This window comes from Lampetra planeri, chromosome 24 (genome assembly GCF_965212315.1).
Source record: "Lampetra planeri chromosome 24, kcLamPlan1.2.h2, whole genome shotgun sequence".
In the NCBI taxonomy this organism is placed as follows: domain Eukaryota; kingdom Metazoa; phylum Chordata; class Hyperoartia; order Petromyzontiformes; family Petromyzontidae; genus Lampetra; species Lampetra planeri.
This window is the reverse complement of record NC_136130.1, coordinates 5,339,145-5,353,173: the sequence shown is the minus strand read 5'-3', so window position 1 is coordinate 5,353,173 and position 14,029 is coordinate 5,339,145. Positions and strand designations below refer to the sequence as shown.

The 14,029-nt window shown below is 42.4% G+C and overlaps 1 protein-coding gene across 1 annotated transcript in view; it reads right to left on the bottom strand.

Moving 5' to 3' along the window:
- Positions 1-1,582: 1,582 nt before the first annotated feature.
- Positions 1,583-14,029, bottom strand: part of LOC144726669 (uncharacterized) — a 31,425-nt gene continuing 18,978 nt past the window's right edge. The window contains exons 8-11 of the mRNA XM_078605431.1: positions 12,245-12,385; positions 7,002-7,082; positions 5,408-5,451; positions 1,583-3,558 (exon numbers count right to left, since the gene is read on the bottom strand). Of these exons, the coding sequence (XP_078461557.1) occupies positions 3,418-3,558; positions 5,408-5,451; positions 7,002-7,082; positions 12,245-12,385 (407 nt within the window). The 3' untranslated portion in view covers positions 1,583-3,417. The remainder of the gene's footprint in view (positions 3,559-5,407; positions 5,452-7,001; positions 7,083-12,244; positions 12,386-14,029) is intronic.

Genomic DNA, 14,029 nt, shown 5'->3' with positions numbered 1-14,029 from the left:
TTGTAAAAGGTTTCAGTTTGGTGCTTTAACATCTTAACACCTGTTTTGATGCCAGAAAAAAATGGAAAAACCTATTGTCATATTCCTAAATTATTTTGTCTATTATGTCTTCCTTTGAGTAGTTTAGATTTTACTCTTGCATAAACGTACTGTACCTTAGCTTCGGCTCCATAGGTTAGAGTTGAAGCCCAAATTTCTCCAAAGCCCTCTGCAGGACACGAGGAGATGAGAGGCCACAGGGTCACAAATAGTAATACCGTGGACAGTTCTTATTTCCCTCTTGTTTCTCTTTAAAGAAGGCTGTAAGTGTAAGACATGTGGGAAGATGGGTATACAAGGTAAGTAAGAAGCTAGGCCACAGCTCGGTATGCGGCTCGTCAAGGACTTATTTACTGTGGACCACCATCTCGTATTCAAATGCATTGTGGCTCTTGAAATATTGAGTGTTTTTTTTTATACCGAATTCCCCTAAGCTGGGTAGTTAGGCAGTTAAAGTAGGTCGGTGTAGGTAGGTTTTTACGTGGGTGAGCAGACAGTTAAGTGGTAGGGTTGTTAGTTTGCATATTAGTGTAGGTAAGCATCATGTAGGTGTGCTGTAAGTTTCATACTCTGCGGTACTCCAAATGCAGCGCCAAATTCATGTCGTTAATGACTCGTGTTTAGCATGGAATGGGATGTTTATTGAGAAATATATCTTGCTTCATATATCATCAAACGGTTGTCCTTACAGCAGACAATTAATTTACAACCTCCACATAAATGTCAGCTATTTTATTAGACTGTATTAAAATACAAAATGTGCATAGAAATTATGGGTGAATTGTATTTGTATTTTATTCGGCCTTTTTAAAAATACCAAACCTGAATACAAACCTCAGGGAATGTCAGTAAACAATGTATACGCAACGAATTGTTAAATTTAGCTAAAAGTACATTCAATAATGTAATTCCTATTACTGTATGACTTCTAAGACATGAGCTATTTCGTAAAAATAAAAAAGAATGATGACATCTAAAGGAATGATCTTTGCATTCCCAACGTCTATACATTGAACACACCACCCATCCCTCAGTTAGAATACTTACACTGTAATGAAACTTCGTTGCCCAAATTCATATTTATGAGCCCGATCTTTATAAATAATTTCATTGCAGTGGTTATACGTGGCGGTTTGCTATAATATCACATTAGTCACAAGCTATAAGAAATATGCACGAGCCCTCTTTATCACTCCACTGTTGGATGAGGGCCAGCTCCCTACACCATGCGGGTCTTGGCAGTTACATTGTTTGACCATACTTCACCACGCTGGCCAGTTAGGGTTGGTAAAGCCAGGAAGAATAGAGACGTTGGGTGCAGTAGAGTACAACAATGGATTGTTCTGCACTGTCCTCTGCTGACAACATCGCTGCCTTTGCCATCTGTTACCATCCAACTACTAAAGCACACATAATGCGCTTGATAAACGTAATAAAATATAAACTGCATAAATGTGAAATTCAAGATTGTGTATAATGCACTCAGCTATATTTCATATGAATATTGTCAATTTATAGGCTACAGCAAAAATCAATACAACACTTTAAAGTGTAAAGACAGTTTTATAATAACGACGAACTGTTGACAAAATACACAAATGTACATATCGGAAATGCATTCAAGTCGCGGATAAGCATTTTATCAATAAAATTTACAAAATGAATATAGAATAAATTAACAAACTGTCGAATGCATATCATGATGATCTATGACAACGGCTCCCAACGTTTCTGCACCCGCGTGCCACTTTCAACCCTCAATAATTTTTCGTGGACCACCGTTCACGAAAAGATGTTGGTCTCTTGCGAAACAAAAACAAATATTCACTGCAAGAGTTTATCTGGCCACTTCCCAGGGATTTGTGAAGCACGAGTGGTCCCAAATTGTCCGCAGATCAGTGGTTAGCCACCACTCATCTCGATGACGAATATATCTGTTATGTTACTGTCGGTTGAATTTCAGGGTGATTAAAAAAAAAGTATCAACGTCCAACACTCGAAGTAATATAAATTGAGGAACTATAATCAAAAATAGTTTTCTCTCATGCAGCTTGCCTAGTTTAGAAACAATATTCAGCATATTCCTGGTTATTTAAGACGGAAAGACAGCGTCTCATTAAGACTCTGTCTTATTTCTAAAGTAGGCAAACTGCACGACAACTTTGTTTCTTCACCTGAGGACGGCTGCTTGTGTTGTGGCCGAAACGTCGTGAGAATTTTATTATATTATGTTTTATTTTTATTATTTTATGATTTCTCTTCTACGTGACTTCACCGCAAGAACCAAGAATATAATCGTTATATATTCATGTTGGATTTGACGCAAAGGGCGTAACCATAGGATGCACAATCGCTTCACGCACCACGACCTATTGAAATCACATACATCTCTGTAAGCTGTGGTTTAGAATGCGGTTGGGAAGCTGAGAAGTTAACAATGTTTTCCTAAAAGAGCGGTTATGCAGTTGGGAAGTGAGATAATAAATATAATGTAATGTATTCTTATGTTTTATCGGTAAAGTCACGTAGGTAAAAAATTAATAAAAGTAAAATAAAAAATAAAATAAAAACCACGACGTTTCAAGTGATACAGCTATCGTGCTGTGACGGTTCCACCTGAAGACGGAAGTTTGTGTTGCCTCCGAAACGTCGTGATTTTTATTTTATTTTTATTTTACTTTTATTAATTTAAATTTTTTACCTACGTGACTTTACCGAAAAAACCTAAGAATATGAATCCTTGCAGTCACGAAAGCTTCAAATCTAGAAATAATGTAATGTATTTTTAAAAGTATTTAAGCACATTCATTTTACAGCGATCTGTCAATCCACCATCGAACGAAGGCTTCTCTACGCTATGACGCTAATGCGGATCGTTTGACCATACTCCCCAGTACTGGTCAGTGCGGGTTGATGGATATGTGGCGAGGTCGTTAGATCAGTCGTGAGGAAGTGGATGGACAGGTCCCTTAACTCTGACCACCGCTCCCAGTGTGCCCAGGGGGTGTGTGATGCTTCCGAACACCGATGGTTGGGCGTACGACTACCCGGCAGCGCCCTGTGTGAATTCGCGGTGCGGTAGTCCGTGGCGCGCATCATCGCCGGCTGTGAAGTCCGTCAGGGGGTGTCGGACGGACCAGTGTCCCTGCACCTGCTGAAGGAGCAGGCTGTCAACTGGCTCTGTGGCCACGTGGGCTGACATCCACTCACAACATACCATCGACATACATGCATAAGCAATAATTTCATCATTATTCATGTATCTCGCGTAATCAGCTGCTCCAACTGTGTAAAAGTCAGAGGCCGGGGTGGTGGTGGCGGGGTTGGGGGCGGGGGAGGGCAGTCTCTGTCTCTTTGTGACCACGGACGCGACAGCGCTTAGGGCACCGCTCCGTACAGCTCGTTGTCTTCCAGGGCGAGCCCCACGTGGCCGTCGACGCCGTCGTCGGACGCAGCGCGGTTCGTGGTCGCCACGTCGTGGTCCAGCTCCGAGTAGAGCAGCTCCCCTCCTGCCGGTCCCTGTCGACGTCGCATGGACGACCGGAGGCGCCGAATGGTTGAGAACGAAAAGACGGTGCACGTACGCGGACTACGCGGTCAACTCTCCAACTTACGCCTGTCTCGAGGTAGTGCCGTGTTGTTTGACAGTATGGAGGTCAATGGTTAGCTGTGAAAAATGTCACCTTCGTGTTTTGCAAATACAGGACAATCAAATTTCGATTTAAAGCTTTCGTGACTGCAGGGATTCATTCTTAACCTGAGGACGGCTGCTTGCGTTGTGGCCGAAACGTCGTGAGAATTATTTTATTATGTTTTATTTTTTTATTTTATTATTTCCCTTCTACGTGACTTTACCGAAAGAACCAAGAAGATACAGGACAGTCGTTTCCTTTTCTCTGGGTTGTGTCTCCCAAGATTTGGTTAACCATCTGGTCAATTTGGCTACATTCGAAAAGGGTAAGTACATAATAGCAACACAACTTAACACTAAAGTTTTGACCCGCCCCAACTGAACATTTGTGAAAACATATCTTTATAGCACATCGGATTCCTCGAGTTTAAATACGTATTATATTTATGACCTTATGAACATTATCCTGCCCCATGTAACAGACGGGTGGACAGAGCTGATGCAAATCAAAGAGTATCCCTGTAAAACGAGCACATCAGACTTGCTCATTTGCATCGATCGCCCTGAGCCAGGGGTGAACATTTCATGTGCCTGTGGCAAAGGCCAGTTCATCCATAAGACAAACCTCCACTCTTGACTTTGCACAAGTGAATGCGGACATGTACTTTGCAAACTTCACGAGTTATACTTGACCAGGGAAGCCTGACTTAGTGTAAAGATTAATTTATAGGGTTAGGTTCTGCTCGGGATGGTTTTAGCATCATCGGTAGCCATGATCTCTCATGGTCTTTTAATTAGTTTGAAAATATTTCTCAAAGTATTTTTGCTTGCAGAATAATTTTGCAATTACCGGAGAAAATACTCAAACAGTGACATGGCGGCATCCAGTGACAACGGTAGAGAATGCTAATTTACACCAAATACAAGCATGCTTCGATTTAAAGCTTTCGTGACTGCAGGGATTCATCTTCTTGGTTCTTTCGGTAAAGTCACGTAGAATGGAAATAATAAAATAATAAAAATACAACATAGTAAAATAATCATGTTTAGTTTTTATTATTTTATTATTTCTATTCTACGTAAAGTCACGTAGAATGGAAATAATAAAATAATCAAATATAACCATAATAAAATAACAACGTTTGATTTATATTATTCTATTATTTCCACGTAAAATGGAAATAATAAAAAAAAACATTATAAAATAATAATGTTTCATTTTTATTATTTTATTATTTCCATTCTACGTGACTTTACCGAAAGAACCAAGAAGATGAATCCCTGCAGTCACGAAAGCTTTAAAACATAATAAAATAATGATGTTTTATTTTTATTATTTTATCATTTCCATTCTATGTGACTTTACCGAAAGAACCAAGAAGATGAATCCCTGCAGTCACGAAAGCTTTAAAACATAATAAAATAATGATGTTTAATTTTTATTATTTTATTATTTCCATTCTACGTGACTTTACCGAAAGAACCAAGAAGATGAATCCCTGCAGTCACGAAAGCTTTAAAACATAATAAAATAATGATGTTTAATTTTTATTATTTTATTATTTCCATTCTACGTGACTTTACCGAAAGAACCAAGAAGATGAATCCCTGCAGTCACGAAAGCTTTAAAACATAATAAAATAATGATGTTTAATTTTTATTATTTTATTATTTCCATTCTACGTGACTTTACCGAAAGAACCAAGAAGATACAAGCATGCTCTCACTCGAACGTACCAGTCTCTCCTCTTCTTCGTTCGCCGAGTTTCCACAGCTCTCGCCTTCAAAACAAAGACCACAGGTCGCGTGCCACTGCCACTTAATCTTTGGATCAACGCAAGGTATGGAAATTCTACGTATGGATATCGTACGTGAATGTAACCAAATAAAAAATCTGACAAGGCCATTTGCGGTGTGACTGTAGAGAAGTGTGAGCCAAATCAAATTGGAATAGAGAAATTAATTATTAATGAGGTGACCTGATGGCTGGGTGGTCAGAGCACTGAGCTGACACCACTGAGATGCCGCATTCAGTTCAGTTCCCGATTATGTTCAATTACCCTGTGAGCCAAGGAGCTCTGAAATCGGGTTTCATAAACAAAGAACAACACCACCGCTTCTCCTACAAACGTAACAAGTTACAGTGAAATAAATGAACAATACGTAGCAAATCATAATCGCAATATTATAGCAATATAAAAAATATTTTATTTTTTAAGAAAAAAATTGTTAAATAAAAATTATTATCAATTAGCGTGCTTTATCTCTAAAATAAATACTCATTTAAATCTGCTATATTAATTGTAATGCAGATATGGCCTAAAACATGATGGCGTTATATTGTGTAATAAAAAACACAGCATCCATAAAAAAAAATAGAAGTCTAAACAATGCACAAAAGTTGTCTCTTATAGGCAATAAACATTTGTACCTCGACTAACTCTTAATTTTTTATTTAAAGCTTTCGTGACTGCAGGGATTTATATTATTGTTTAGGAAAAACCGCCACTTTTTTCAAATTTTCTTGCTGTGGATTTCACACCTGATGATGATTGCTTGTGTTGCAGTCGAAACGTCGTGAGAAATGTTATTGTTTTATATTTATATTATTTTATTATTTCCCTTCTACGTGACTTTACCGAAAGAACCAAGAATATAACTCTTTATTCATTGGCGGATGGGCAGGAATTCACATCAAAGTAGTGATTTAAAGTCAGCGATCGACGACAATGACTGCAAGTATGGCTTTCAACTGCCCATGATGAATGTTGAACTTCTTTAGCACCATACAACAAGTGTTGCGAGTTGATAGTCTAATCCTGATCACCAATGACTGCCCAAAAAAACCACCATAAATCATTATCATTATTGTAACTTGATATTCAACTTAATTGGCTAAACTCCAGCATGTACTGAGAAATTAAATATCGCACGAATCTCACAGAGTGCGTGGGTAAATGCTTCCTCTATTGTGTAAAGATAAAAGGGCCAGTCGAAAGGTTGTTCAGAATCGGTTGCGTAAAATCTCTTGTGCAACCATTCTCTGAAACTGCCCCGCAACATTTCTGAATGCATTATTCGTCTTATGATGCCAATAGCACATGGGAAATGCAGTAGAATGTAGATCTTCATAGCATCTAAATGCGACCGCATTTCTCAAGGCACTGTAGAGAATTAGTGGGCATATTGATTTTTTAGCGGCAGCCATAGGCAAACGTATCAAAAAACGTTCCTGATCAAGGCTCGATTTCAATGGGCAGGGAGTCGAGAGCAAAGAGGGCCAGAGGGAAGGGAGTTCCATGGTCACCAACACGCGTTGTCGCCGATTTACCTGGCCATGTTCTCGAAGGAGCGTTGATGCAGGAATACACGGTGTTCTCCTGGTATCCGTATTGTAAGTCGGAGTACAACGCTGCGCAGAGAGAGTTAACATCGGCATGTAATCATGAGAAGACTTAACACAATTATGCCCGCGTACCAAGTTAACCCCTGCCCTTGGAGATGCCAGTCTACCATGTGGCCTGCCCCTTTCGCTTAATAAATTGTGGAAAATAAAAATACCAAAAAGTACACGTGTTATTTAATAATACATTTAAGAAAATCAACCGAAGTATATTTTGACCCTGACACGTAGGTTTTCGCTACCAATATTATGCATAATAGCGGTGTTTTGGGTTAAATCGCGAAATTACAAATTCCTTAACTCGCCACCACCCGACACAGCCAATTAGTAAGGTTTGTCACGTAAAAAAAGAATGTAAAAATCGCCCGATGATGCTGGATGTAATAACAGGCGAAACGTCACAGTACTCAAGTTGTAAATGTTGTGGATTTACTCTAAAGCACACCAGTGGGCTGAAGTAGTAACTCATTTTGATTTAAAGCTTTCGTGACTGCAGGGATTCATATTCTTGGTTCTGTCGGTAAAGTCACGTAGAAGGGAAATAATAAAATAATAAAAATAATAAATAATACAATTCTCACGAATAGTAACTAATTGCCACGTTTTGTGTACGTGACAAACCTTACTAATTGGCTGCGTCGGTTGGTGGCGGGTTAACGACACATTTATATATTTACGCGATCTAACTAAAAACAACTGTTTTCGTGAGTAGATGTTCATCCACCGCCTTTTCGCATTTGCTGTGCATAGAGCAGATTGCTTGGCAACGGATTCAAATGTCGAGGGCCTTGAGACCTTGGGGGGCCATGCTGGGTAATCAAGGGAGCCCATTAATGTCAGAGCTCATAGTTTGTGTCCCTGGTCCGAGAAATGGGTGAGAAGGTAACTTAAATCTTGACTTAAAGCTTTCGTGACTGCAGGAATTCATATGCTTTGGGTCTTTCGGTAAAGTCACGTAGATAGGTTCAAAGAAAAGAACAAAACATTATAATAAAAAAAACTACGACGTTTCTATCGCAACACAAGCGTTCGTCATCAGGAATAAAAAAGAGGGGGAGAGCTGTTGAGGTTTAAAGGTTTAAAACAGTCTGCCTCGGCAGCTTTCCCCCTCTTTCCTCTTCCTGATGATGCTCGAAACGTCGTCGTTTTTAAAAATTATTTGATTTTCTTTTAACCTATCTACGTGACTTTACCGAAAGACCCAAAGAATGAGAAGGTAACTTCATTCGTTTTCTGCCCTGAATGACCCTATTGCCCAAGACACTGTGAAGTAGCAGGTAATGTTTGGCATTGCGTTAATGATGAATAAAATACCAATTTAGAGAACAATTGACATTACTACCACTTCGCTCGTTAGATGTGGGGATTGTTTAATCATACTTCACCAGCCTGGTCCGCATAGGTTGGTGAAGGTCAGGGCGTTGGTCTGGACTGGTTTAGATATAACTCGTGTTATCTTATCTCATATTTTATAGAGTCATATAGCGCCTTAGTCCAAAGCGCTTTACAATAATTATAAAATTGTACGTGAGATGATTGTGGTTAAAATAAAGAGTGAGGTTATTATAAGTGGCGGTGTAGTTATGGTAACTGGAGGACAAGCGGGAGTGGTTGGGGAGGGGTTGTGGTAGTGTTTGGGTTAGGGGTAGTGATAGGGGTTAGGGAGTGTTTGGGTTAGGGGTAGTGATAGGGGTTGGGGAGTGTTTGGGTTAGGGGTAGTGATAGGGGTTGGGGAGTGTTTGGGTTAGGGGTAGTGATAGGGGTTGGGGAGTGTTTGGGTTAGGGGTAGTGATAGGGGTTGGGGAGTGTTTGGGTTAGGGGTAGTGATAGGGGTTGGGGAGTGTTTGGGTTAGGGGTAGTGATAGGGGTTGGGGGAGTGTTCGGGTTAGGGGTAGTGATAGGGGTTGGGGCAGTGTTTGGGTTAGGGGTAGTGATAGGGGTTGGGGTGGTGTTTGGGTTAGGGGTAGTGATAGGGGTTGGGGTAGTGTTTGGGTTAGGGGTAGTGATAGGGGTTGGGGTGGTGTTTAGGTTAGGGGTAGTAATAGGGGTTGGGGTAGTGTTTAGGTTAGGGGTAGTGATAGGGGTTGGGGTGGTGTTTGCGTTAGGGGTAGTGATAGGGGTTGGGGTAGTGTTTGGGTTAGGGGTAGTGATAGGGGTTGGGCAGTGTTTGGGTTAGGGGTAGTGATAGGGGTTGGGGTAGTGTTTGCGTTAGGGGTAGTGATAGGGGTTGGGGCAGTGTTTGGGTTAGGGGTAGTGATAGGGGTTGGGCAGTGTTTGGGTTAGGGGAAGTGATAGGGGTTGGGGGAGTGTTCGGGTTAGGGGAAGTGATAGGGGTTTGGGGAGTGTTTGGGTTAGGGGTAGTGATAGGGGTTTAGACATTTTGTATCTGTTGTTGGAGAGGAGGCGTAGGCAGGAAGGCCGAGAAGAAGCGAGTTGCAATAATCAAGGTGAGTGAGCATATGGAAGTAAACCAGGAGTTTGGCAGCAAATATTAAGATGAGGGGATGGAATTTGCGAACATTTAAGAGGTGTAAGCGGCAAGTGCGGGTTGTGGCAGTATGCACGTATGTCGAACTTCTTTCGCATCGTACGTAGTCAACCATAATAATCAGAGGTGCGGCACGGATGCGGTTGGAGAAGGAGAGGGAGGAATTGAAGGTAACCCTCTGAGGTTGCGAGCAGAGGAGGCAGGAGGAGTGAGGGAGAAGGGAGGGAATAAGATGGAAGGACAGAGCGGAGGGGAGTGGGCAGAAGGCAAAGGTCGCAACCGGGTACCCGATACCCGTACCCTACCCGATACCCGGTACGGGTAGCCGTTTGCGACCCTGGTGCGGCCGGGTACGGGTACGGGTAGGCCGTGAGTCACTGGTGAGTCACCGTTTGTCACTCATTTCCCAACGTCTTGTCTCTTCTCACAATTCAAGTTCCTAGAATCAACCCACCCGTGACTGCAACATGGCTTCATCCCAGAGGTCGCAATCGGGTACCCGTACCCGTACCCGTACCCTACCCGATACCCGGCCGGGTACGGGTAGGCGGGTATCGGGTAGGGTACGGGTGCTGGTACCCATTTTCGACCCTGGTGCGGCCGGGTACGGGTACGGGTAAGGAATCAAAACCCGTTTGCGACCTCTGGCAGAAGGATACGAACATTATTTCAGTTTGAGAAGGATTGATGGAGTGAGGCCGTGGCGTGCCGACCAGGATTGGACAGTCGTTAAAGCTGTCGGAAATGTGGGAGGAAAGGTCAGAGGGTAGAGGAGGAGAATGGGAAAGAACATCTGGGTGTCGCCTGCGAAGAATCGATGGGGAAAGTCAAGTGAAGAAACGTCAGCTTTCAAGAGGTGCGATACGGTGGGAGAATATCAAGGGCCCTAAGACAGACCCTTGTTGGGGGTGGGGGGGGAACACCGACAGAGACGTAGAAGGGAGGGGAGGTGGAGTGGTCGAAAGAGACAGAGGGAGGGCGTGAAGAGAACTGAGACTGGAGCCGGGGAGAGGAATGTGCTGGAGGTGCCGAGGTCGGAGATGGTGGAAATGTGTGCGGAGTGATCTTCCGTGTCGAGGGCCGTGACCTGTGATCGAACTCGAGCCACGGAGTTCCGAGTGCACCGCACTTAATTCTACCGCATCACCACTCAGTTCTTTCATTGTATCGCTCCGTCATTATCATCGTCATCATAACGCATTTGTGATTTTTTTGAAAAATATTAATTCCGTTTGTATTTTAACTGACTGTTTAACTCATGTCTCCCTTGCATAAGAGGAAATGTGTCATGTGTTTAAATGTGCGTATTTAATCTCCCGGTTAAATATAGGATGCTGCTACTTGTACACAAGGTGGAAAATATGCACGTCTGTTCGTGATGTGCCCATTGGGTTTGTTCCGCATAGAAAACCATTGGTCTCGATTAGTTCTTTCCGTGCGCACTTTTTGTTCACGTTACAATCTATTGGCCACAATTGACGTGGACGATTTGAAAAAAACCCAGGCTGACTCAACAGTTTAACTTTTACGCAGGCAGCTGATCTGTCGTGAATAAGCCGGTGGCCGCATGTCTTTAACAACCCGATTAGCCTTGCGGCCTGAAGATAGAATTTGCATCGCACATTGATGGTTCTGAGTTAACGAACAACAGCGTGAAATGTGCACGCATTACCAAACTCGTCCCTAATCATTGTGGACCGTAGGATTTTGTGAAATAAAAAATAAAGATCGCCGTTTTGTCCTCGACCGAATCACCCACAATGCATACAATCTCATCAAATTTCAGAAGGTAAGCAGGACTGAGCCTGGATAGCACCTCCGATTGGCACGGTTGGCTACGTATGGTGCGAAAAAAGTTCAACATACATACATAGCACATGGAAGGGTGACTGTCACGTATATAACAGGTGTTCTAGGCTACATTGTGGGCAGCAGAGGACACTTGATATGCACATAGACTCACTCTCATTGACAATTATGTAGTTCATATTTTTGGTTCTTTCGGTAAAGTCACGTAGAAATAATAAAAAATAAAAATCGTGCTGTGATTTTCACACCTGATGATGATTGCTTGTGTTGCAATCGAAACGTCGTGAGAATTGTATTTTTTATTTGTATTATTTTATAATTTCCCTTCTACGTGACTTTACCGAAAGAACCAAGAATATGAATCCCTGCAGTCACGAAAGCTTTAAATCGAAAAATATAAATTATGTCGTTATAGAATTATCAGTGAGCCTCGATAAGCAAACTGCGTGGCATATATTAAAGGCTGGGTTACCATTGAATAGGGATTCTTAGCTCAATGGGCCTTACCGGTAATAAACTGACTGACCGAAATTAATTGATATGATGCATAGATTGTAAGCGTGGATATTGACAAAGAAAATATAACAAATGCTGAAACGTGCGCAAAGACGCAGGGAGGGGTGCACGCTTGGAATTACGCCCAGGAACACATAGAGAAACACATGCATCTAAGAACATGCGCACGTTAGACACACAATATTGGCTGTTTCGAATGGTACATGGGTGCGGAAGGGCAGGTCGCTCGTGTGACGGCTGGCAGTTGAGAACTAACAACTAAGAGGCATCCAACCAAGAGGTTCCATCCTTCACGGAGATGGAGCATCGAAATCGTCTCTCGTGCAGCCAGCTCGGAGGATTGTTTCATGACACTTACATTGATGAGGTCTTCTCTTGGATTGGTGTCGAATAGGTACAGGTGGCGCAGTCGTAGTGTCAGAAGAAGAAGCAGCTGCAGCAGCAGCTGGTGCAGGAGGCTTGTTCTTGTTTTTGCATCGCCTGGCCTGCCTGGGTCGCTCTGCACCAGACAAGTTTCGAGTTTTCAAGTTTAATTTATTAGGTTTTGCCCTGTGAGCCATTCGGTTCTTGAATCGGGTGCAACCGCAACAAAAAACATGAACAAGAAAACATCTTAAAGTGACTATGTGCAAACAGAAAATCCAAAAAAAGACAGCAAAATATTGCAGAAAAAGCACCGTACACCAACACTGTGTGCAAAAAATCCCAGTGGGATGCAAGTCAAACAACAACAACAACCACAAAACAACTTAGATTAAGGCCATCAGTCTAACTCTGTACTACAACAAACAAACATGGCCAAACCGAAAAACTTTTCAAAAATCACCAAAATAAAGCCATGAAAGCAATGAAACAGACACAAGCGCTCATTAACGAGGGTCTTCGTCTCAAGTGCTGTTAAATGACGCGTGGCAGTGGAGGGCTATTAACTGGGCCAGACACACAGAGCCAGTGTCACTGAATATATTTCCCCACCCGAATATTTGCACTCCCACGGGAACACATATTTGCCCCCATCAATGATCAGTAGTTTCCCCCGATGTATTGTAACCCCAGGTGAGGGTTAGGGCTAAGGATTATGGGTTAGAGGAAGACCTTCCACAATTGAGATCTTGAGTTTTAATGCGGGTATCAGCCGCCCATGTTAAAACTGGAATCTCAAGTGGAACGAATTTATGGTTTGAGCCCGCTAAGTGATAACTTCACTTGCAACTGAATTTGACCTATATCCTTGTCTGTTTATATATTATCTTCTTGCAGTCACGAAAGCTTTAAATCGAAATGTTTATATATTAGTACAATAGCCACCATAAGTATACCCGTTTAATGTGCCTGAAGCTTAATTGTATTCGTACCGTGATCAATATGAAAATAATCTGCCCAAACCGACCTACGCTACAGGGGATGTATTCAACTTTATTTGAAGCTTTCGTGACTGTAGGAATTACTCTTTGGGTCTATCGTTAAAGTCACGTGACTTTACCGAAAGAACCAAAGAGTATGGAATGTATGATTTAAGATTGATTTCTGTTTGTTCAGCATTTCCTCTGCGTCTTTTTACGCTGCCCACTGGTTACGTGTTTAATCTTCATAATGATCAATTCCCGTTGTGCCCACGCAACGTGATGCAGGCAGAGTCGCTAATTGTTAAGAAAAAACCGAATGACCGGCGAACCGTGGCTCGGACCAGACAAACAAGGTTTTTTTTTTCGTTTGACCAAGGTACAGAATCTTACGTTACATTTCTCACGTGCGAATATTGTTTTTTTGCTCCAATTAATATTTGCTTCGCTTGCTGTAGTTCATTTGATTTGTTTTTCTTTCCTAATTTAGGTGGCCCATGTCCCCCTTGCAAATGAGACTCATCCTCGTCTCTTGAGTTCATAGTTAATATTTTTCATTTAACTTGGCTTCTTTCCAGCTCTGAGAACTCAAACAATCGCTGTCATACTGGTAGGAACCTCCTGGTTACACCAGCCCACAGGGGATTATTGTGTCCGTCGTGCAGGGAGGGGCTGGGTGGGGAGGGTGGAGCTGGGTGGGGAGGGGAGGGCGGGGAGGGGCTGAGTGGGGAGGGTGGGGAGGGGCTGGGTGGGGGGTGGGAGGGGTGGGGTTGGGTGGGGAGGGTGTGGAGGGGTTGGGT